This window comes from Emys orbicularis, chromosome 22 (assembly GCF_028017835.1).
Source record: "Emys orbicularis isolate rEmyOrb1 chromosome 22, rEmyOrb1.hap1, whole genome shotgun sequence".
Classification (NCBI taxonomy): domain Eukaryota; kingdom Metazoa; phylum Chordata; order Testudines; family Emydidae; genus Emys; species Emys orbicularis.
Window position 1 is genome coordinate 17,654,105 of NC_088704.1, and position 24,922 is coordinate 17,679,026.

The 24,922-nt window shown below is 43.9% G+C and overlaps 2 protein-coding genes across 2 annotated transcripts; one reads left to right on the top strand and one right to left on the bottom strand.

The window, feature by feature from the left end:
* The first annotated feature begins 1,815 nt into the window (after window positions 1-1,815).
* On the top strand, window positions 1,816-9,224 carry CALML6 (calmodulin like 6). Its single transcript, XM_065421445.1, has 4 exons — window positions 1,816-1,984; window positions 2,161-2,305; window positions 5,810-5,910; window positions 9,178-9,224. The coding sequence occupies exons 1-4, from the start codon at window positions 1,861-1,863 to the stop codon at window positions 9,222-9,224; spliced, it is 417 nt and encodes a 138-aa protein (XP_065277517.1). The 5' UTR covers window positions 1,816-1,860.
* An 8,816-nt stretch (window positions 9,225-18,040) lies between these two features.
* Window positions 18,041-23,507, bottom strand: TMEM52 (transmembrane protein 52). The gene is made up of 5 exons (XM_065421451.1): window positions 23,454-23,507; window positions 22,846-22,889; window positions 21,796-21,840; window positions 18,975-19,144; window positions 18,041-18,360 (listed from the first exon to the last, which is right to left on the bottom strand). Exons 1-5 carry the CDS (start codon window positions 23,505-23,507, stop codon window positions 18,041-18,043), a joined length of 633 nt encoding a protein of 210 aa, XP_065277523.1.
* Window positions 23,508-24,922: the final 1,415 nt, after the last annotated feature.

A 24,922-nucleotide genomic window follows, 5' to 3' on the forward strand; every position in this document is an offset into this window, starting at 1 on the left:
GATATTTAATTCTCATGCTTTAGGGCACAAGTTAACCTCCAACTGAGGGGAATGAGGATGAAATTTCACCTGTGGGCCGCCTATTCTTTATTGTTCACTAAGAGGACTCTAGCACCTTCCTCTCAAGCATCTGATTGAGGCCACTGTTAGAGATACAAACTAGATGGATCACTTAGTTGATCTGATATGGCTGAAATGTTGTAGGAAGGGTATCGGCTGGGTCATGCAACAGACCATGGCTACATAACATGGTCATCAGCAGCAGGGTTTGAACCTGTGACCTACCGCACCAATCGCTACCATTTGAGCTATAGTAATATTGTCTTTAACTATGAGTAAATGGCAGGATGTTGTAGTCTCTGAGGCCAGCTACTTTAGAGAAACAAGACAACATTCACTCAACCTCTCTGTTACACAGAACTCAGAAAAATAACTTCCCAGGCTGGGCTGCTATAGCAAGTAGAAAGCGTGGAAAGCTTGTTACCTTGTAATTGACAATCTCTGTCAGTGAGGAGGATATAGTGCTGCTTTTAGGTCCATAGACTATTTAAATGGCTTGCTGGTTGCAATGACTGAAGGTGGGCTACCATGATGCAGAAAAATTCAATACAGTCAGGAAATATGTCGGACTGGGCACTAATCCCAGGGACTTCAGGGTAATAGAGAATGCAGTGCTGGCTTTGGGAAGTGGCTTTGGGTACTTCACTATGTTAGGGAATAAAGCACTGACTGTTTGGATCAAATGGAGCCTCCATCTGAACCACCCTAGATATGGTGCAAGACCAATTTCCAGACTTCCTTTAGAGAGGATCTAGATATGCCCCTAGGTACTATCCTGATAGAAAGGCTCAGTGGATAAACTTTCTGTACCGGGGCGGGGGGGGGGGTGGGGGGGGGAAGAGGGGAGGATGGTAAAGAGAGAGAAGGAGCAGACTCAGTAAGTGTTCCCTGCTTACCTCCCCTTCCCCCACCCCACCCCCAGTCAACTATGAGCAAGTTAAATATAGACCCAACACTTCTCCGGGGAGCCAGATGCATGAACTGATCAAATGCCATGAATCTGTAGCAGAGACTCCAGTCTCCACTCTGCTGGTTGGCAGGGAGATCTTCATTTTCAAATCTTTAGTGCTGGTCTCTGGGCAGCTCTTACAGTAACATATGTCAGAGAACAGTCTTTTAAAAGCCATGTGAGATCTTTCTCCCATCATGGCTCCTTTGAAGAATCTGGGGCTACCATTTAAAAAACAAATACCTGAACACTTGTAGACAGCAGCTACCTCCTACAGCTACCAGGCTGGCCTCAGCAGAAAAGACCATCAATCATGTTCTTATTCTCAAAAGACCAGCTAACTTTAACCCCATCGTAACATTCCCCACTCCCTGTTCTAATCACTAACAGCACTTGGCACTCAGACTCCCACTCCTCACTTAGGCCATGATTCAGGATTGGAGTAACATGAAATTCTTTGGATATTGGAAAGCAAGCTGTCCTGTTTGATAAATGGTCTCTGATGGCCCAAATTTTTGGCTGGTCTGAGGGACCAGTGACCATTTCAAAAGTCCCATCTTTCAAATGATGTATAGAATAATGTATTTTTCCTATCACTGGTGCTTCATGAGACAGCAGACCACAAGAATCACATTCGTTAGATTATTCTCCTGCACATATCCTGTGTTCTCTGCTTTTAGCTTAGCCCCTTGCCTGATGACCCTGCTGGTTGTGTTTCCTCCTACACATTGCTGAGCACATCTAACTAGAAAATTATTGGAAGCTGGCATGGACCTTTTGGTTTATTCTTATCCACACAGGCTGAGACACTGACACCAGAGCAGATAACAGAGTACAAAGGCGTCTTCGAGATGTTTGATGAGGAGGGCAATGGGTTAGTGAAAACAGATGATCTGGAGAAGCTTATGAGCTTGATGGGAATCAACCCAACCAAGAGAGAGCTGGTGACAATGGCAAAGGAGGTGGACAAAGACAGTAAGAACCTCCCCCAGTCCTATCTTTTACTATATTTCCTACCCTGAAACCAGTGTGTTGAACTGCCCAGGTTCTGTGGTTCACAAGAGGAATCCACAAGGCAGGATAGACCTTAACTAGACTGCTTCTCAATGACTAGCATGTTAATGTACCCCAGTGCTTTGTTGTTCTTTTAGATAAGGGCACCTTGAACTGCGACAGTTTTCTGGTTTTGATGGGCATTTATCATGAAAAGGCTAAAAACCAGGATGAAGAGCTGAGGGCAGCATTCAAGGTCTTTGATAAGGAACACAAAGGCTACATTGATTGGAATACACTCAAGTAAGTAGCAGTCTTCCTGAAGGTATGAAAATATGGGCCTAGTTCTCCATGATGCTGAACATACCCAACTCCCATTGACTTACTAGTCAGGAACAGGCCATGCCTTTAAAGTAGGAAGAGGAATGCTGAAGCTTTGGAAAGGCAGAACAGGTAGTGGGATCTCAACACCCAGTCAATATCTGAGTTTGCCACTGGACTCCAGATTGACAAACTAACCGATTGAGACCCTGAAAATTGGATTTATCTTGATGTTATTTTACTGTCCAGTTGAGATGTTCCAGACAGGATTTTTTCCCCAACTGTTCAGTGTTTCCAAAAGATCAAGGTCCATATATCTGAATTACACTGACATCCAGATCTAGGAAAGTTACATTCCAAAGAACACATGATCAACTGAAACAGCAATCAGAGCTGGTGAATAATGAAAAAAAAATTCTCATGAATCTTCATTCAGATTTTTAGATTAACATGTTTAGTCTATGTTTGCATGACTTTTTGTTATCTTTCAGAGACTATGCTAGCAAACAAGATTACTGGTAAGAATGTTGGCAGAAACAGTGAATTTAAGTCAAATGTGGAGAGACTATTTTCTGAAATTGTGAAATCATATTGGAAACCTTAGCTACCATGCATAAAACAAAGATACCATGTGACCGATCAAACCATTCAACACAGCTCTAAGATTGAATAGTAAATGAACAAACTAGGAACCAAGAATCATTCACAGAAATTATTCTGTTAATCATTTAAAGTAACTAACACATTGAAGAAAAATCTTTAGGCCATTAGCAGACAATTCGTGAACAGAAATTAGTCAAATAAATCATTTGCTCAGCTCTAATACGAACGGTCTCTAGACTATGTCTTCAGCAGGCATAAAATGACATCTCTCCATTGAAGCTATGCTGATTTCACCAGCTGAGTTTCTTGTTCTTTGTATTATCAACAACATACAAAACTAAGGATTAACCAACACGGTAAGAACAAAAGAAAAAGGCAACAATAAAAGAAAAAAAGGATAAAAAGAAAAGAAAAAAATTAAAAGATTATTTTATAAAAGTAGGAAGTGTTTCTACTCTTCACTTTGAAATTAACTTAGATTTCCATATGGATATGAAAAAGATATTTATTATACTGGAAAAGATTAATGCATTTAGCTAACTTAAGGTCATAGGCAAATATTCCTCTGGTTAATCAGCATTAATCAAGCTCCTGTTCATAAATGTGTAAAAAAGGAGGCATGTAGCTTGGAAATTCTTGTGTTTATCATTCAGACACAAGGTTCCAGACTGTTTAACATCCTCAGAACTTGGTCTTGCTAAGGAAAGAAAACAAACATTCTTTAATTTAAAAAGCCTGGGATTTGCCTCAAAGCTTCAAGCTACCAAAGCTGGCAGAATCAGAGGAGCTACGCAGTTTGTACTACCAGGGCCGACTCTGGCTTTCTGGCCACCCTAAGCAAAAAAACAAAACAAAACAAAACAAAAAAAACACGGCGGCCAGAACAGCAAAGCAAAAAAAAAAAAAAAAACCTGTGGCGCGGCCGGAGCCAGGGTGCAGGGGGACTCCCTGCTCTGCAGATGTGCCTCGGCTAGCGGGGGCAGGGGGAAGGAGCGGGGGGAGAGAGAGAAGGGGAGCGGCCAGGGCTTCAGCGGGGCGCTGCCATGCGGCCCCTCCCGCCGCGCCCCCTGCCGGGAGGGCTCCGCACCACTCCGGTCGGCTGGGAGGGAAGGACGCGGGCTGCCCTGCCGGGCTTGCTGCAGGGTGCTCCCGTCCTCCACGCCGCTGCCCCCTACAGGGCGGCCGGAGCGGAACAACAACAACAAAAAAGCGGCCGTGCCGCCCTAGGATTGGGCGGAATGCCGCCTCCTACAAGCTGCCGCCCCAAGTACCAGCTTGCTCGGCTGGTGCCTGGAGCCGGCCCTGTGTACTACAGTAAGTTCCAAGAGAGCTAGTGCAGGCTTCAGGCTCCTGCAGAGTCCTAAAACAAACCTACATTGCTATCCATTCAAAAGGAAATGAATACATTAACCATAATTCCGCTGGAAAAGCAAGATTGTTCTGACTGTTCTACCCTTTCATGGGCACAGAGCTAGGACAATCAATGATTTGGCCAACAAGGCCAGAAAGTGCTCAGCACCCACTTGTTTCCCATTTTAACACTAAAGGTCAGATTTTCCAAAGATCCAAAGAAAAGGATGCCTTTTCTGTGCTGGGTTCTTTTTGAAAATCTGGCCCCAAGATGGTGCTGACCACTTGGAAATCTGGCCTTGAATTCCTTGGGAAATCTGGCTTCAGGCCCGAGCCTGTGCTGTTCTAATGATTTCTATTTCCCCAACTCACATGATGTTTCAGCAAAAGAAAAAAAAACTTTAAATATTGCCTTGACATTATTTCAACTCAAGAATGAACAGCGCTGGTGCCCTTATTCCCCTCACCTTTCCCCCAAGGACAGGAACACTGCTTTGAAGATCTTTCATGATAGTGAGCTTCTCTGACTGCTTTGGTCTGTGTGCTCTGATGATGGAAATGGCCTCCCTGACTTTGAATTACGCACCAAGCACATGGCAGGCACAAATCCGATTGCCTGTATGCATTACACTCAGCAAGCAAAACATAGCCAGATGGGATAGGGGCAGTAATATCCAGCACGCTTTTGTGTCCTGACACATACAAGATACTAGCAATCCTTATAAAGCTGCAACAGCCCCAGGGACACTTGGATAAATATGTGTGTTTACTTACATCTGCTAAAGGTGAATTAGGTTTCCTTTCATGCTGAAAGCTGGTGTTAGCTGTAGTATGCCCATGTCTGCAGATACACACAGGACTAATTCTGTATCTGAGAGTTTGTGATTGGCCAGTCCAGGCTTTATTTAGGATCAGAATTCTTAGACTCATGGGCTAATACCATGGGTGAGATTTCAAGAACTATTTTTCTTCACTAAGTGGGATCACAACATCTCAAGTTTCTGTTTGTGTTGGGGTTGGAAATAGACATTGCACTAGAATAGACACTGTAAGGAACAATCCTAATCCAGATCGCTTAATAGGGCTTTACCATCTCTCACTTGTGTGATACTGTGTGTGGTCACTTGAATGTTTATTTCCATAATTCTATGCAGGTTTTCCATTAGAATATGAACAGAGTACACCATAGGTATGGGCTAATGATTAAAGTAGGGGACTGGGAATCAGGACTTCTGGGTTTAATTACTTGTTTTACCATTGATACACTGTGACTGAGATTTTCAGAGGTGCTGATCACTTGCCACTCCCATTCATTTTAATTGGAGTTGTAGGTGCTCACAACTTCTGAAAATTAGGTCATGTTTGACCTTGGCCAAGTCACATATCCAATCCATGTCTCAGTTTCCCCACTTGTAAAATGCACCTAAATACACCCACCTTTGAGGGTTGACAGGAAGAAGTTCATATTTGCAAAGTGCTTTGAAATTCACCTAGGAGGGGCAAAGTATTGCCAGATTTGGTCTGTATTTTTAGGTATGTACTGATGAATGCTGGAGAGCCACTAAATGAACAGGAGGCTGAACTGATGATGAAAGAAGCTGATAAGGATGGAGATGGAACCATTGATTATGAAGGTATAGTATCCATACAGAAGACTCCTTAGCAAATGAAAGGTGCACTGGGAAGAATACTCCCAAAAACCTGTAGTCAGCAGTCTTCGATCTTTCTTGCCTTCCTCAGAAGCTTTGCCCACGGGAGTCACCCATTATGACTAGGTGGGTGTATTCTACACAGACAGTGTCATTCAACTATGAGAGGGATGTGTGGTCTAGGAACATAGGGCTGAATTCTAATGTTGGCTTTGACACCGACTCTCTCTGTGACCTTGGGAAATTCACTTAACCTCTTTGTGCCTGAATCCCAATTACTTTGTGTGTCCCTCCCTCCCCTTTTTCCTCCTCCCTCCCCTGGCCACCCAATGAAGATAATATTTTCTTATCTCTTAGGAGGGTTTGTGAAGGTTAATTAGAGAATGTTTGTGAAGTGGATTTAACAAGATTTTAAAAAGTGACCAGTGATTATGATTGCCTCAGTTCTGGGTACCCAACTTGAGACACGTTAAAGGGGCTTGATTTTCAGAGGCTGGGTAGTCAGCACTGTCTGAAAATCAGGCTCCTTTAAGGTGTTTCAAGCTACGATTCCAAAATCACTAGTCACGCTTGAAAAGTTTGGCCTATGTGTGCGGTGTGAGTTCTAAATAGATGTGACTTCAGGGCTGATAATCTAGCACCTTTCACCAGCACTAAATTAACTTTAAAATATTCATTAAGGAAACCAAACTCTCCAGTTAAGTAGTTCTTCTTGTAACAAGAAAAATGGGGACTGAAGAGCACGAACATTCATTTGTCAGCGACGTCATTTATATAGCAGAATTCAAAAGGATTTGTCTGCTCCTCCAAAATAATTTATCTATATGACATTTACAGTCTGTGTGAAACCATTTTTTATTTCTGTGCCTTCAATCTTCAACCTCCACAGAAATCTGCTGCCATTCCCAATGCAACCGGAAAGCATTGGAAAAATATCTGTTCATGATTTGGATTGACATTAAAAGACTGGTCAATAAGTGGTTGAGTTTAATGCAACCACATTGCATTTTATCTGACCTTTCAGCAGAAGGCAGTAGAAGCATACAGCAGAAAGAGATCCCAATACCAACCCATTATTGATACATTAGTCAGACTTCTTGGAAAGGGTTTGGATTTGTTACAGAGATTTTGGATGTCTCAATACACTGTCTTTTTATTAATATAGTATTGCTTTCAGAAATTTAATATTTCTCTGTTCTCCATTAGAAGATGAACAGAAATTTGTTTTCATTAACACTTTCCTAATAATACTGAGTCCTTATACTGGATAGCTCTTTAGAAACACAGGTACAGCTGCACCAGCTCAGACATGTGTCCATTATCCTTTCTGTCAATGGCTGGCCCTAGCTGCTTCAGAGGAAGGTGCAAGAAATCCCATAGTTCAGCAATCTGCCCATCGAGGGAGTGCCTTCCCAAACCTCACATTAGTTAGAGGTTGGCTTGGGCCTTTAAGCATGTGGGTTTACATTCCTTTTCATGTTCTACAAATATCAATTAATCCCAACATCAAATTACCTCCATTTTATAGATACCTTCACAGTGATGTGCCCAAGGCCAGAAAGCCAGGATTAGAGCTTGGGAGTTCCTGGCTTTCAGCCCTGTGTTTAGACCTTTGGACCACATTCCTCTCCTTAATATAACCACCTGCTCCCTGCTCTAACAACCGCCATCCTGCTCCTCCTATTCCAGGGGTTGGCAACCTTTCAGAAGTGGTGTGCCAAGTCTTCATTTATTCACTCTGATTTAAGGTTTCGCGTGCCAGTAATACATTTTAACGTTTTTAGAAGGTCTCTTTCTGTAAGTCTATAATTTATAACTAAACTATTGTTGTATGTAAAGTAAATAAGGTTTCAAAATGTTTAAGAAGCTTCATTTAAAATTAAATTAAAATGCAGAGCCCCCTGGACTGGTGGCCAGGACCTGGGCAGTGTGAGTGCCACTGAAAATCAGCTCACGTGCCGCCTTTGGCACCCGTGCCATAGGTTGCCTACCCCTGTCCTATTCTGATGTCTTCTTTCTGGATCTCTGGTACGTTCGTGACCATCTCAAGCAGGGCATTGTGGAGCAGAAGGAGGTAGGGAAGGAGGCCCTCCAACTACACAAACAGCTGTACAAAAAGAAAAGGGGGTAGCAGAAGGGCTTAATGTGCAAAGTTTGGATTCAGGTCTGAACTTCCCTAAGGTTTGGGAAAGTCCAGATGCAGGAGCTCAATTCAGGCCCAACTCAAAGTGCTTTTATGTCGACATGTTCCGTTTCCACCCCCATTTGCCACAATGTGAAATTCCTTGTTTATCACAGATAAACAGTGCCCGGGGAGCACTTTGTCTGGGAGAAGCAGAGGCAAAGCAGGGGTGAGAGGCTTATCTCTAACAATAGCTGACAGCTTAATTAGCTCTTCAAAGTTCATTACAGCATAGCCGAATTTGCCTTGACAGCACCAGCTTGGCATGAGCCATTTTCTCACTGAAGAGCCAGAGGGGTAAAACTGAAGCCATCGGGGCTGCGTTGCTGCTGGTTTATTTTTAAATGCTCTGGCATTTCATTTGAGGTGCCGTGTAACTAAGGTTCTGTCAGTTTCACACTGACAATTCTCTTCAGGTGAGAGCTGAGCAGGCAAATTCCCACTGAAAGAGGGAGGCAAGATTCTTGTGAGATGTGCAAAAGAAATTGCTCATGCCATTCTTTAACCGGAAGGGAAAATATTACAGTCTCAGAGGCAGCCCTCCCACTACACTTAGCCAATAAAGACTGATTTATAAAAATGTACCCAAAGACTCCCACAGACTCCAATGGCCTTTGGATGAGACCCTCATTTTTGCTCTGGACTAGTGATTGTGTCATGACACTAAAAAAGCTACTACATTTGCAAAGATCCCGGTAGGGCTTGTTCTCTGCTGTCATCACCCTAGTGACTTCAATGGAGCTGCATCAGAGAATTTGCCCCATGGTGTGAGCATAGAGCTGGGAGACAAGGATGCATGTGATGTGAGGGAAGTGGGGATCCCCTTCAACTTCTGGAGCAAATCACCACCTTTGGAAATTCAGATTTCAATGAACAAAGCACTATTCAGCCAACAAGAATCCATCTAGTGTCCCTGTGCTTCAGGCCCATCTTGCTGAGTGAGCGTTAGAGAAGTATCCTTCAGTGCTCCTTGCCCTATCAACCTGTGATGAACCCACTCTATGGCTTGTGCCAGCAGCACAAGTTGAGGCTAATAAATGCTGCCTTGTCTATGGTTCTCTCCCTCTCAGAGTTTGTGGCCATGATGACTGGAGAATCCTTTAAACTTGTTCAGTAGCGTCCTGCAGAAGAACCGTATCCTTTGTTACAAAGATCCTTCCTAGACACTCTCACCTGCAAGGGCTGCAGTTCTTCTCAAGATGCTGTGATCTGGAGATGTTTCCGAACACCAATCATACACTACCCACGTCTGAGTAACTTCACCTGGCATTCACAGCAGGCGGAAGCTACAGACCAGACCAGAGCTGAGAGACTCCTCTCACAGCAGGTGTAGAAGCTCTTGCAGGACAGATTCAGTTATACAAGCAATCTGTTTTGGGCCATGGAAATCGTACAAGAGCCATAATTTATGTTTATTAATAAACTTTATATAGAAAGTTTTTCCAATATGGCTTTAAAGAGTCCTGTGAAAGGAACATAGCGTACTTGGGAAAGGAATGCATGTGCTCACTTCTCCTGTATAAATCATTCCTGGGACTGAGAATTGCTCCCAGGTCCACACCTACTTTTATGCATCTCAAAAACAGTTCACACCTTGGTTAGAAATGCCTAAACTTCACTTCTGCACAGTGGACTAAATAAAGCTACCCGAGGGAGTGCCTGAGAACATGAGTCACATTGCACTGAATTTCAAGCTCACAATAATTCAGTGTTTCAAGTGGGCTTAGAAAAACATTGAGGAAACCTGTGAAATGATGCAGTCGGGGTTGGGTAACAGATGGAAAAGCCTGTAATGCTGCAAGCTGGTTCTGAACCAGACCATAGCATACAAGGGGAAGGGCACTGGACTTGGGGAAAGCAGAGGGAATCCTTGTAACACTGCATGTCTGTGCTCCAGACTACAAGTGGGTTAAAGCAAGCTATTAAGTCAGGAGAAAGCACTGGAGAATTGGTCCATCCTGGCACAGGTGCTGTTCATTGTGGGCCAGATTTTCAAAAATATTTAGGCACCTAAAGGTGCAGATGGCACTTTTGAAAATCCATTTGGTGCCTATCTGCCACTTTAGATCCAAATACCTTTGAAAATCTGGCCGTTTGCCCCTATATTTTAGAATGAACTAGAAGTTATTTCTTCTAACCTATCTGTACCCTCTTGCTCCATAAAGCTTTTTAAATTCAGAAGACTCACCATTCAACTCTTGCTGGGGGGAGGAAGCTCATAGGATCTTTGGCCAAAAGCATATGCTACCCTGTGAACTGTACATAGTGCTTATTTCTGCATAAGAGCTAGGACTCTTCCTCCTGCATCAGGTTATTGAAATGAAGTAGTCAAGTGAAGATATTCACCTGAAGACACACTCAAGAGGCAGCAGTTGTGGTTTTGGACTATATTTGAGGAACATATATGTTGCAATGGTTTAACTAAAGATGTGATTTTAAACTGATTCAGTTAATCTAGTGCAAACCCCTGTGCGGACACTATTATTTCAATTTAAACTAGATTTATTGCAGTTTAGCTTAAGGAATCAGCTTAAGCTAAAACAGCAATGAGCCACTCTTAACCAAAATAAGAGTGTCCAGTTTTTAAACTGATTTGATAAACTGTCTCAACTCTCTTATGTAGACCAGGCCTAAACAAATACTATCTCACAGGCAGGAGTAAAACTGAGCTCAGTTTGCAAGGGACACAATCCAGTGGCTTTTCAGAAACCGTTTTTTCCATGCTGATTCAGAGACCTGAACAGCGAGGGTTTTTTCTGGCATCTAGAAAGCTCAGACATCATTGAAAATATGATTGACAGTCTTCTGTAGCCTATTATACATTTGCATTGCAGTAATGCCTAGAGGCCTCAGTCAGGGATCGGGGCCTCCTTGTCCTAGGGTAATTATGAATTGGGTCCATAGTATTTTCCATAGCACACAGCCCTCCAGTACAGGATAGTTCAAGCAGGCAGCATACACATATCCGTAGATTTCACAGAGGCTTCACTTTTATCCACAAAGCACTGTCCAGACCAGTCCTTGTCTTACTCCAGCAGCCACCAATCACATCCTCAAATGACTCAAGCTCACCACGCTTGCTTTGGGCAGTGAGAAAATGTGACTTTTTTCTACCAGCTCTGAGACAACATGAAAAGCTCACATAGCACCCATCTCATGCTCAGCAAAGGATCCCACTAGATCTCCTGCACCTATATGCTCTTCTTATGCAACAGCAGGCCTTCACTCCGTTCCAGCAATGCAATCACAGGAACATTTCTCTAGAGTCCACAGTCATCTCCCCTCCTTAGGAAACTTTCCCTGTCCCAATCACTACTAGTCTGAACAGACCCTGTGTCCAAACATGAAGGACTCTCTCTGATTCCTAATATCTCATATTTATTTACTAGCTTAGTCTTTCCTTTTAACCCTCTAGGGCTCTCCCCTCATTCACCTCTTAAGTAAAATAAGCAAATATTTTTTCAAACCTATCTTTATGTTGATTTCCAACAAGCACAGTTCACCAGAGGGTAATTCTTTCCCTAAGCTGCCCTGGGGAAATCCCCCAGCTTCCTGGAAACCACCAGCCTCCCCACCAGACCAATTATTATAGGATAATTGAGAGCAGGCTTAATATTTCTTCCCATCATGACCACAAACCTTCAGTGGTGGTAACTTCCCAGCACTTGTTTGCTAATAAAGCCTCCTATGCAGTGCAGGCTACTGGGTCTTTTGGGGATAATTTTACTTGCCTACTTCACAGGGGTGTTGGGAGGTATCATGATTCAGATGGTGCCAGTCTGTACCATAAACAAGCACAAGTTGTCCTGGGCAGTGATAGGAAGTGCCTTGCTAGCCCTTTGTACCTCGGCAATGGGCAGCAGATTGAAGCAGCAGGAGGAGCTCTCACCTTGCCAGCCAAGGAGGCTGGGGGATCTGTGGCGGGGCACAGGAAAGGAGGGGGAGCTGCACTCCCCACTTGATCACCTGGGAATAGGAGCTAGAATGTGAAATGAGTTGAGCGGTGAGAGGTAGGCATCAGTCCTACAATATGAGCAGGCCCCAGCATCTGCACAGAGTCCAGCAGGTCTCTGGTCAGGTGCAGAGGTTCATGTGCATTGCAGAATCAGGGCCTTAGTCCAGTTGGTAGCCTCCATATCACCAAACCTCCAGCCTGGTTTGGCAAGTCTCAGCAGCAATACTTAGGACTGAAATGGCTGTAGAGACTGAATACACCTGAAAGCACCACCCTCCAAATCAGACTTGAGCAGTGGGGCAGGTTGCCCTGCCTGACCTACCTCAGGCAGTTCTATGGCCCATGCCCATAGAACCTGAGCACCCTCAGTCACTACTGTATTTATCTTTGCAACATCTCTGTGAGGCAGATCCACAGGAGCCAAAGTGAGTAACAAGAAGTGGTGGAAGATGGAGATATGCCCCCTCTCTCCTTACAATAAAATCTGGTTTTAACTAGGACAATTTCACAATGACCAGAATTACAATTACCACATTGCAATTCATTGTGTAACGTCCTGGGCACATGTCATCACATCCATGTACCTCATCGGGACTCTAAGACAGGCAAAAGAGACACACCAGAGGCTCCATCAGGTTTTACACTAATCCCAGTGCAGAACTTTGAGAGTTTTAGCCTGTGCTTCCTGAATACAAGCAGAGTGCAAACACAACCAATAACTGTACTGAGAGTAAAAAAAATTTCATTTGAAAAACTGGATGGAAAAGGGCCATTTTTTTCAACAAATGTGCTGAAAATTTTCATCTCTTTTGAAATTTTCCAATTTGTTCATGAAAAAACAAAACCTGAAAATCCCCAAATTTGGAGGGCAGGGGAGGGGTATTGTCAAACCAGCTCTACTCACTACATACCTTAGTATCCCATCTCAGTGCTTTGAAGTAAGGAGCTTCCCCTTAACTGCATCATATTACATTGAATCACTCTGTATAACAAGAATACTCTGAAAGTCACTACAGTATCATTATTGCAAAGTGCAGTGTTTGGGACCATTACCTTAGCACTGTTTAAAATGGGAATGTATGTAAGAGAAACAGCAGGAGATTTTGTAGATAGAGGAGGCTGTGTTGTAGATGGGTTGTGAAAGAGGCAGGATTAATTTATGCAGCATTTCAGAACTCATGTAGCTTTTTGCAAAAATAGCATTACGTGTCAGTAACCATACTGGCAAGTTAGAGTGAGCATGAACACTGAATTCTGTGTCAAGTTCCAGTAGAAAATATGCTAGCTGCCTGCCACAGCACTGGCAGGGTAGATATGATACTCATTGTACCGGCAAAAATGTTGGCAACCACTAGAGAGCATCAGTTTCCTAATCAGAGCACAGCTATGATATTAAAGTTGCTAACTTAGCACCCCCACCAGAATGGGCCTGCTGCCAGGCTTGAGGGTGTAGACCTTGGAGATTGCTTGTGCAAAGTTCTCTCACTAAGGAGGATGGCAAGCTTGGTGAAAGCAAGACTGGGCTGTGAGCCATACTTGCTGAACCTAGTTATTTTAATAATAATGCCTAGCTCTTATCTAGCACTTTTCATCAGTAGAGCTCAAAGCACTTTACAAAAGAGGTCAGTATCCCCATTTTACAGATGGGGAAACTGAGGCACAGGGAGATGACAGCCCAGATCCTCAAAGGTATTTTAGGCACCTCACTCCCATCAAAATGAAAGGAGGATCTACGCTGAAGTGATTTGCCCAATTCACCCAGCAGGCCAATAATACAATCCACACTTCCCAGACAAGCCAGCCTGCTAAACTAATCCACTGAGCAAAAGACAAGTTGCACAGGCCAATGACCAGGCTCGCTGGGAGATCACTAGTCAACACAGGGTTTAGCATTGGGGGAACCTGCTGAGGACTCTCAAAATCAATTGACAGGCAAGGAGGATGTTTAAGAACCTTGTTCCATCAAGGAAGTCACGAACAGTGGCCTTGGACTCAGGAGACCTGTGTTGATTTTCAACTCTGCCCCTGGCCTGCTGGGTGACCTTGGACGGGTCCTTGTAGCTCAGTTTACTCATCTGGAAGATAGGGATAATGCCACCAACCTCGTTTGTAAAGAGCTTTTGAGACCAACTGATAAAAAGTGTGATGAAAGAGCTAGGTGTAATTCACGGTACTATTTCCCCCCCTCCCTTTGGAATCAGACATACTGGACTTTCTCCATTTTAATCATTTTAAAAATTGTTTTAATTAGAAAAATGTTAGGTAGGGCAAAACTAAGTAAACAAACAAAACATTTTAACAGTTCCACAGCATTTAGGGCTTCACAGATGTCACTTTACTTAACAGCAGGAAGTTACACTTGTGGTGAAATGCCAGTGCAGGCACAGCCAAGATGGCAAACAGTAACAGCAGTGTATCAAAATTTGCTCTAGAAAAGTACGGTGCAGAAAAAAGGAAACTGCAGAGATAGACCCCAGGCTGGAAAGCACTATGGGGCCTACTCCTATTTCTTTTGCGGTCCACAACCAAACGACTTCCAAGGACAGCAAGATCAGGCCCTTGCTCTTTGTTATGTCTGCAGCTAAGTGGAGTCAGTGATGTGGTCTGTCCCTATACCATTTGATCTCCAGCAGGGAGGAATGTAAATTGAGCAACAAGGCTACTTGGGCAGCAAAGTATGTCAGCGAGTCAGTGGCTCGTGATCTGAGAAAGGCAGTCCCAACCACACTGAGGTACCAGGTGCAGTTCAGGGTCTATATCATCATTTCCCCTCATTAAATGTCTTTTGCAGCAGCCTTAACTCAGTCATTAAGTTCCTATTTGGGCTGGAATCAAACAAGTAACTTCTTGTGTTTGTGAAGTTTGCTGTACAAAACACCCCTAATTACTTCAGCCAGCAGAAGAGTGTTCCATTATACTCATGAACTCCTGTTACCAAACACCAGGACTTCTGGGCCAATTTGCAGATGTGCTGAACCAGGGACAACTCCACTGAAGCCAATGGGAGCTGCAAATCTAAAGTACAAGTCCTCTTTGGCAGCCCTTGTTCATCCAGTACCATCACAGCTGGCAAAAGCAGGAGTGGTTTTTGCAAAGCCAGTTACAAATGTTAGGAACCAGATTCCAGCTATTTGGTTGTATCATGATTTTCCTCTCTTTCTGCTCTTTCAATCTGGTCTCAGAAGGCTCCTCACCCCACCACCAGGGCAGAGTAAGACTTAATTGAGCCTTCCACAACTCAGGCCAAAAAAAAAAAAAAAAAATCCCACAGAAAACGGTATCAGTTTCTTCTTTTTTTAAAAACGAAATGCTAAAAGTTGGTGCAGAATTCCCTGGCTTGGTAGGTTTGTGTTAAAACTACCACTCACTTCCAACCCCAGCTGAGCCTCTTTGCTTCTAGTACAAGTCAGACTAGTCACTAATTCCAGTCAGTAGGGGGCTTAAAAACAAAATGTCACCAGTGAGAATAGGGCTAGGAGGAAAAAAAAAAGCCCCAGGGCCCAGCCAAACACCTTTGTCAGAACGGAAATACAAGTTTATACATCACTCTTCCCTCCCACCCCCCTTTGTACCTGCACTCTTTCACCTGAGAGTGCAGATGAATGAATGAGAGTCCCAGGAGTGAAATACCAGCAGAACTGGTCTCTGTTGTAATTCCAGAAACTAGATAAAAATAAACCCTCCCTAGAGAACAAGAATGGAAGTGGGAAAGGCATAACACCCACGCCACCTGCCATGGTCCCTTGTCACCTCTCAGCTTAAATGGATAGTCCAACCTGAACCCCATCTACAAAGACCATTCCCCTCTAATGAAAGGCTGAGCTCACAAGTCTGAAAGCTGGTGATGGCTAAAGGAAAAACAGGAAACGGGAAAGATGACCTGCATTCCAAAATAAAGAATTTTTAACTGAAGCCAGGGCTGCTTCCCTTTGTGCTATGCATCTAAGTAGTGGTAAACGGCTTTCCAGAGCAGTGCAATCATAGATTAGTCCCCACAGAGCAGTGGTTCATTCATGTAGAAACTGGGGATGTTTTCCCCTCTAGGTTTATTTCCTGGCACTGCAGCTTCCCTCACAAAGAGGATATTTTTCTGCAATAAACACACATTTGCTAACTATGTCACAATGAACTACTTACTTTTGAGACTGGTGTGGCTTCCCCTCCCTTTTAGCCTTGGTCCTGTGCACTGTTCTGATAGTTCAGTCATTACCAGTGTGTAGGGCTTCAGTTCTCAAACAGCTACTAGATGGGTACTGGAAATGCTTACTGCTGGGTAAGCAGCAGCAGTGCCCTATTCCGGTGGTCTCCAAACTTTTTTGATCGCACACCCCTATCAGTAAAAAAAATTTTGAGCTGCCTGCTGCCCCGGCTCTATCATTTTTGCCTAAGCAAAAAAAAAAAAAAAGCCGCTCCGACTCCCGCCCGAACTGACGAAGCAAAAACAAAAAACACCCACTCCTCCTGCCGCGCACCCCCAAGGATCACCCCACTTTGGAGACCACTGCCCTATTCAATGGGGCTTTTTGCCCAATACAGTTGTTGCAGCTGTGGGTTTTCCTACCTTCCTCTTTTTCCTCCTCCTGAGTGCACTTTACCCTTTTTTCTAAAAGATTTTGTGCACTCAGTTTCCTCCCTACAGTTGCAGTAAAGAGGAGACAGAATATCACACTGCCACTGGAAAAAGTATCCGAACAATCAGAACTTATTCAAGCTCAAAGGACTAGGATTTCTTGTACCTGCAGTTTTAAGGGATAGAAGGTTTATACGGTTTCCATGCACACACAAAAATGGTTAGTGTGTAAGCCCCACAGTCCCAAGGAAATACAGTGTGGAGTTGAGCTACATGATATGAAAGATCCCTTCAATGCTCATTTCTATTGTTCTATGCCTCACAGATCTTTCCTTGAAGAGATTTTTGTTGGACACTTTTCTCTGTAACTCTTACCTTAGGTTACTTAGCTCTCACAATGGCAGATGGTTTGCTTTAAAAGGTTAAAATTTTATTTATAGTTTAAAAAAAATCAATGAAATATAAAATAAAAATCCCATAAGAAGGTCAAGCACTGCAGTTTTAACTTTTAACTTTTTCTGAAATTCATACTACCGACTTTTTGTGCTGACAAGGCATTCAATGTTTACCAGATCATTTCGTTTTTCAAACCCATTGGGTTCAGTCAGCAAAAAGCATGAATACTTGAAATATTTTAATACCAAACCATGTACAGAAGTTTCTCCTGGAGGCTAATTTGCACTGTAACTGACAAAACCAACAAGCATCAACCTCCCCCTCCCCATCTTGAAAATGATGGGGTTTTTTAATGATTCGGGTCTCCTATAACCGGCACAAATGTCTTTTCCCTTGTCTCTCCCCATCACTGTGGAAATAACAATGTGCATTTCAATTCATGAACTATAGTAGAGTCCTGGGGTGCCATTTTCCTTCAGTTTAAAGAACATTCGCCGTTACGTAGCAACGAGTTCAGTGCTTCAGCAATTTGCTGGACAGTTAACCTTCTCAAAAGAAGAGACAAGCTATAGAAGCTCTTGAATTTGCACTTGCTCAAGACTCCATTTCTGTCTCAAGTTTGGGAAACTCCATCTTCTGTTCAGAAACAATGCACTGTTTGCGTCATTCTGGCATCTAATGAAGGTGTCGCTATCGCAGAACCATGCCCCTGCCCTTTTCATTGCTATATCAGTACAAGGGATTATTTTTCATTGGCAGGACACAAGCTAGCATCCATGTATCACCCATACAGGGTATTTTTAAACTGCTGTCCTCCTATTTCATTTAATACCCTAGAAGCGTCAACAGAAGATTACTGCAATTGCAGGAAACATTCCTCCCACATGACAGATCATTGCTAGGGACATCAGATTAGGCATCTTCCCATGGTTACTTGCATATAAGATCAAACTTTTAATGTCTTTAGTACTTCTCAAGGTCCTTGTATTGCTCTATCTTCCCTCTAAATGGGCTAGAGCTGAGGCTGGCCTTGTGCTTCAACTTGTGGTTCTTCTGAACTTGGCTGTGTCTCCGGTTCACTGGCCACAGGAGCAGATGAACCTTGGTGCTGATTTGGCTCTTCTGGTGCCACTGGCTCAAGGATGTCATTGAGCTTCTGGCCCACCAACACCGTCTCGATGTAGGGCTTAGCCATTTTGATGGCCTCATCATATGAGGGTGGCAACTCCATTGCATAGAGGCTGTAGGCTGGGGGAGACATGGTGCTCCTATCCATATCCCCAAATGGAAGTGGAAGTGGGGCGCTCTGGGGGTACTGGAAAGAGCTGTACGCTGTAAAGAGAAGGCACAATAGGGCTTGAACAAGTGAATAAAAGACATCTTTGTATAAAGATCTGACACTATTTTTCTAGTAAATTAGTGCATCTATAACTGTGGCATAGATGGAACCCACCCAGTCCCATCCAGAAAGCAATCAGGAAAAAATGCTTCTTGTTTAGACCCATCTAGTTATTACAGTGAGGTGTCTGACATAATGGGTACATGCTGTAACCCAGACACCAGAGACTTATTAGTTGGGCTTCTACCATTCTGGTTTTGTGCTATAGCTCCTGTAAGAAGCAGTTTGGCGGGAACGGACAAATGTGAGGTAGAACAAGACGGCGGGGCAAGAATGGATGTGTGAGGACATGCCCAAGGCCAGCCCATCAGGGATTTATTTGAACCTTTAGAGCACTAAACTTGCTCACTGAGCTTCTCTCTGCCTCTGTTTCCCCATCTACAACATGTGGGATGATAGTACCTCACAGGGCCTGAGGTGTTGTGAGGATTAGTTTGTGTCTGCTTTGAAGATGTGAGGTGCCAGGAGTACTGCACACCCAAGTGCTAGCATCTCCAGGATTAGAGCCTGAAACACCCCTGAATAAAAGCCCCTGAAGAACACTCACAGGTCACGGTGCTGTGGGCGGTGCTATCGCCATCAACGGCAATGACTGTCATATCATAGGGGCGTCTAGGGAAGGTTTGAACTGGGGGTCTCTTCTTCCGGCAGCAGAACTTCACGCAGCTCGCTGTGATGCCACATAGCAGGAGCATGAACACTGTCAGTAGAATCAGCCTAGGAGATGCAGGGAGAGAGGAGCCCATTATTTTATTATCGATGCTTTTCCTCTTCCATGAATGGAAGAGATTTAACTCCTAAGGAGGCTCTTTGCAAGGCCTGGCTTACCTACTATATAGGAGTCTTTTTTTATTGGTGCTGGCTCCGTTTGTGTGTAAATGCCAGCATGAGAAAAGCCAGTCATAAAACAGTCAGTTTAATATCCCCAAGCTTTGGTGCTACTGATCACCTGTTAAACCCTTCCTGACTCAGGGATGGTGTTAAGTTAAAAAATTCACAGGCCAGACTTTCAGCTAGTGTTAGTGAGCATGGCTCCACTGACTTTAATTGAATCCAGTGAGTCTGTTTATGTGCTTAAGGCTAAGTATGTAAGTCTTTGCAGGACAAGGGCTTGTATTTATACAGCATTGCAGAAGTTTTATAGTGCAGTGTGTAGCTTTGTGGTGCCATCTCTAACTGCTGTATAACCTCATAATACACAATGCCTAAGTCAGTATTCTACAGAGTAAATGAGGGCAGTGCAAGAGTTTGGACTTCAAAAGGTGCTGTTTTCCCAGCATTCCCATCTGGACTTCTACACAAAACCAGATCTAGACCTCTAAACCACTTAAGTCCTCAAAATAGTGCATAAGTGAGATTTAATGGGGCATAGGCATTTAATGGTGTATTGGCCCTCTACTAGGGGTCAATTCCACCCAATATACCTAAAATCTAGATTTTGGTGCTTCTGGCTCCCCTCTCAAATTTAAATTCTGGAGTTTTTTCCATTCTTGAAAGTGTTCTTGAATGAGTTAAGTGTTCTCATGAGCTAGTTAAGCAATAAGGCGTGCCAGGCTGGGACTGGGTTGCAAGAAGTGCCTAGCAGTGTTGTAAAGAAAGAGACCCAAGGTCAAAGATTTAAGTATTCTCATGGTACTTTAGAGGGAGCTGCTCCAGAACAGCTGACACACCAGACTTCCATGTTCTGATTCCTTCCCTCCCCAATACATACATAGGTCAGAAGAAGAGACCCCAACAGTATTGTTTCCCTCCTCTCCTCCAACCAATTTAAAGGTAATACTGATAGATCAAAACTATGCCTCCAAAATAATTCCTTCTTAGCACTCCTAGATTACTGAAGATGACAATGTAAAAGGAACCAAAATTCTACAGCAGGAGATGTTTAAATCCAAACAAACGGTTTTCTTTAATTTTAATGAGAACATTTCTATTAGTATTAGAGTCACACAAACATATCCCTCACCCACAAAATCTGGAATTTGGAACCTACATTGACCAATAGCTCAAATTCCATATCACAGGCTTTCGTACTCCATGGGAATCCAATACCTTCCTTGACCCCGGGGGATCTGAACCACGGTTTCCTGCACTCCCAGCACAACCCTTATGAAATTGCTGTTTTAGCAAAGCCAGGTTTCTTTTTTGATCAGAAGCGAAGTTAGATTCTTCAAAACTAACCTCTGATCCGCAGCTATAAGTTCCTAGAGTCTCGGGCCATTTAAGATTACTTTAAAAAATAAAAGGTAGAAAATTCAGAACACGGCAATGGCAGAACAGGAAGTAATTGATATTCAGTGCTGGCTTGTACATTTCATAGTATAAAAGCTTGCTGGAACTTCATAATAAAACATTGCAACAGAGTGAGCAGAATATGACCTCATCACCAACCAATCAGATCTTCCTAGCATTCCAAGAGTTATGAAGATAAATCTTCATGATTCCACATTCTGAGATGGACCTCTGAGGGAAGTGATGATTACTGTACACTGCTAGAATAGTGTAGCAGTTCTGAACAGCAAACTATGATACATTCGTTTTACTGTTTATAAATGCTGACAGCTGCCTTCAAGCCAGTCTTAAAGTGTCAATTAATTTTTGAAACAGTTCTGCATATCAACTCCCACTGAGAGGGTTTAGAATATTTGTAGAAGCCTAAATTAGTCCAAATGCTAAGCTGTTGTTAACACTGGCCAATTTGCACTGTATTCCCTCATTAAGTTTTATGGCATACATCCTGACATGTACACTCTGTAGCTGCAAGCCAAGATGCATGTAGTCTGCAATATAATGGAGCGACTGATCTGTCTATTACAATAGCGTTTGCCTATTTGTTTTCTCCCCTTTTTAAGTCATAAAATGAGCCAATAAAAAAAGGTTACCCATCAGTCAATGACAAGGAATTCAGCAAGCCGTGAAAGAAAGAACATCATAACCCAACCATCTTCTCTCCCATAAAACGGAGAGAGAGATAAGCTCACGGATAAGCAAAACCTGATGCAATGCCAAGAACTGACAAGTCCACCACACTGCACTGCTGATCCCTCTCCAAGCAAAGATTCAGCAAGTTGTCTGTTTAGAAGGGGTGCACAATGGCTTTGGATTCAAGCTGTAACAGGTCAGAGTTATGGGGATGGACTACTCATCTAGGAACATGTCCCACGTTGTATGGAATTGATTACTTTTTCAGCTAGCTAGTCTGGGTTGTATTCCTCCGGCACCTTTCATTTAGCCACAGGCAGAGGTGGCTAAGTCCTCCTCTTTGATTCAGGATCAGAGAAGTGTGTCTTTAGTCCCCCATTCCCTCTATTTATTTGTTTACATCATCTCCCAAACATCTTGTGCGTTAAGTAAAATAAATCTGAACTTACCAGACATACCACAGGCTAGTCCAGTTAGAATTATTCCGAGCACACCTGGAAATGAAGATGGATAACTAATCTCAGTCTCTATGTTCAAATATTAAGTTTAATAACAAAGCAACTAAATTTCACACTAATTGCAGAGTAGAAAAGGCAATTAACAATTTAAGAAAATGAAGCTAAAAACGAACTCTGTACTTTGTTTAATAAGATCATTGTAAACAATTTAACAGTACCTCTATTAAAGACAACTCAGATGCTGCAATGCAAATTGTAAAACAAACTCTTTATTCCTAGTGATATTTCCTAGTTTCTTGGATAGACAGCTATTTAGGCTAAGAAAATTAGCCATTGAAAGTCACAACTCCCTTAGATGCATCTGAAAATTCCAGCCTTAGGCAGCTTTTTCATCCTAAATTATTCTTATAGTTCTTTTGCCATGGCTGTAATACAAACAAAAGTGCTGTAATGGGAGCTGCCCTTAAATATAAAAAAGATGACATCACTTCTCCAATAGCCAAATTGCCAGAGAGGCAGAAAAACAGTATTACATTTAGCAAGTTGTATGCATTTAGTATATAGAAAACCAATGTATGCATCCAGTCAATGGGCTGTATTCACTCTTTTGTGCCATTTTAGCATTGTAGATATAATCAGAATATGAAGATTGGAGGGAGTTACTCAAAAGTTAGCTGATTTTCTAGAGTGAAGATGTTGGAGGCTGCACTTATTTTTCCTACAAAAAGGAGCTCAATCCACACCCGGTGAGAGGAAAAGACAGCAAAACGGCATTTCGAAGAACAGAGTCAAGTATGAATGAAAGGATCTTTCACCCCAACCTCCTGAGTAGGTAGGATTGAAAGGAAAAGAAAAGAAAAGATGAGCTGAACTGGCTTAATCAAATTCGTGGGTTGTTCTCCTAGGCAGAGGCTTTCCTCAGAGCAGCAAAAGTCCAAGCAGCCGCCTAAATATAAGTCAGTAAAGAATTCCACTGTGCCACATCATGATTAAAACAGCTTCAGAACAATCCTTTGCCATAGCGAGAGAACTTTTACTTACTGGTCGGGGCTATCGCAGTTACTCTGGGAAGAGCAGAGCGCTGCCTGGGGAAGGAAGGAATCAGCATCAGATACAAACCCCGAGCGTGCATGGAAGCAGATAGCCAAAGGCCGAGAGCCCCGATTCTCAGAGGCCCTTGCTTGGCTAGCTGCATATAGGTTTGTCGTTCAATTTATAACCTCAGCCTCCCAGCGCGTTTGCAGGAAGTTAAATCCATCACATTGGAAATAACTGTGCAAGCACAATCAAATATCCCCGCCGCGCTCAAAACCCTCAGAGGGGTCCCGCCATGAACACTGTGGCTTAAGCCCGTCTCAGAGAAGGGAATTTAATCAATAAATAATAGCGCTTCCACGTAAAGAAACGGCCGCGGGTGAGAACAAGACACCACTGCCGAGGGAGAAGGTACAGGGAAGGGAGACCATATGCAATGTACGTGCCTAGCTAAGCTGGCTGCACAGGGGGCCAACAGGTTTTAAAGCCACAGGAAAGTTTCTTTAGGCTGGGGCTTGTCTGCGAGAACCTTTCCTCGCGAGGCGAGCCCGCAGAACGCAGCTGGAGCGAACGCACGTGCTCCTGCCTGCGAACAAAGAGCTCCACGGACCCACCTGCAGCAGCAGTAAGCTCCAGCCCGTCCACAGCCGATGCACCTTGCCAGCCATGCTCCAAAGCAGCCGGGGGAGGAGAATCGGGTCCCCTACGTCCAGAAATGCCTCCAACAACCCTGCAGAGATCAGGTCTTGCAAAGCCAGAGGAGCCCTCCTGGGATTGTACCGAGCTCTGCAATCCTCCCTAAGGAACAGGCAGCTACAGGCTGGCTAGCTTGTCGCTTCTGGGCAATATTTATCATCCTCCCTCCTCCGACTGCGGCTCAGATTCCTGTGAAGCCCTGCCCACCGGAGAGGGAGGCCCGCCCTTCCTTTTGCTGGCCTGGTTCATTACAGCTGGAGGGGGCTGGCACTGGGATGGAGCAGAGCGGGGATGCACGTACACTTAGCCGGAGGAGCGATTCCGCACGGCTCTGACTACGGGAGGATCCCGTGCTCGCTGCAAAAACCACCCCCCAGACCAGTTCACAAAGAGACAGCAGCGTCCTCCAGCGCGTTTGGAACAGCCCTCCTAGGAAGGGTGCTCGGAGCTGGCACCTGTGACTCGGGCCCCAGGTTAAGGAATAGGAGCCTCTCCCATTTCCAAAAAACTGTCTAGTCTCCACCTTTAAATACCTAATGGCGTCCCTGCCAAGGAATACATGTTACTTGTTCACCTCTCATGAGCCAAGCCTGAGCTGCTCTCCCCATGACATCATTTGCCTTACAAAACTGGGGCAATCACTGGAAGAATGGAGAAGCAGAAGGGGCTAAGCAGAGGGATAGCTCAGTGGTTTGAGCATTGGCCTGCTAAACCCAGGGTTGTGAGCTCCATCCTTGAAGAGATCACTTAAGGATCTGGGGCAAAAATCAGAACTTGGTCCTGCTAGTGAAGGCAGGGGGCTGGACTTGATGACCTTTCAGGGTCCCTTCCAGTTTTAGGAGATAGGATATCTCTGCTGCAGTCAGACCCCATCAGTGCATGGCCTGTATGATTCAGCTGCTGACAGCATGCATATACCTGCCACCTGTCTTCATTCTAGTGGCTTGTTTTACTACAGCACTGTAGGAATGGACCCCCTTCTTTACAGCAGCCTTCTGTCACAATGACTTTTAAAGTCTTTCCACAGTTCCCAGTTTTACTGACCAGTTAAAGACTCACCTACAATACACAACTGATTTTTGCTGATCCCCGGGTTAGTCACTGCAGGCAGGCTACCCTGTGTGTTATGAAGCACCATCTACTGTGCCGCACCCCTTGGAGAACTTTATATGTCTTTCCCCTCTAGGAATTTCACAGATGAATCACTAGAGTTGGGAGACGGGGTATTGGCAGTGCACAATGACATATGGGATAAGAACATAAGAATGGCCATACTGGGTCAGCCCAAAGGTCATTCTAGCTCAGTATCCTGTCTTCCGACAGTGGCCAATACCAGGTGCCCTAGAGGGAATGAACAGAACGGGTAATCATCAAGTGATCCATTCCC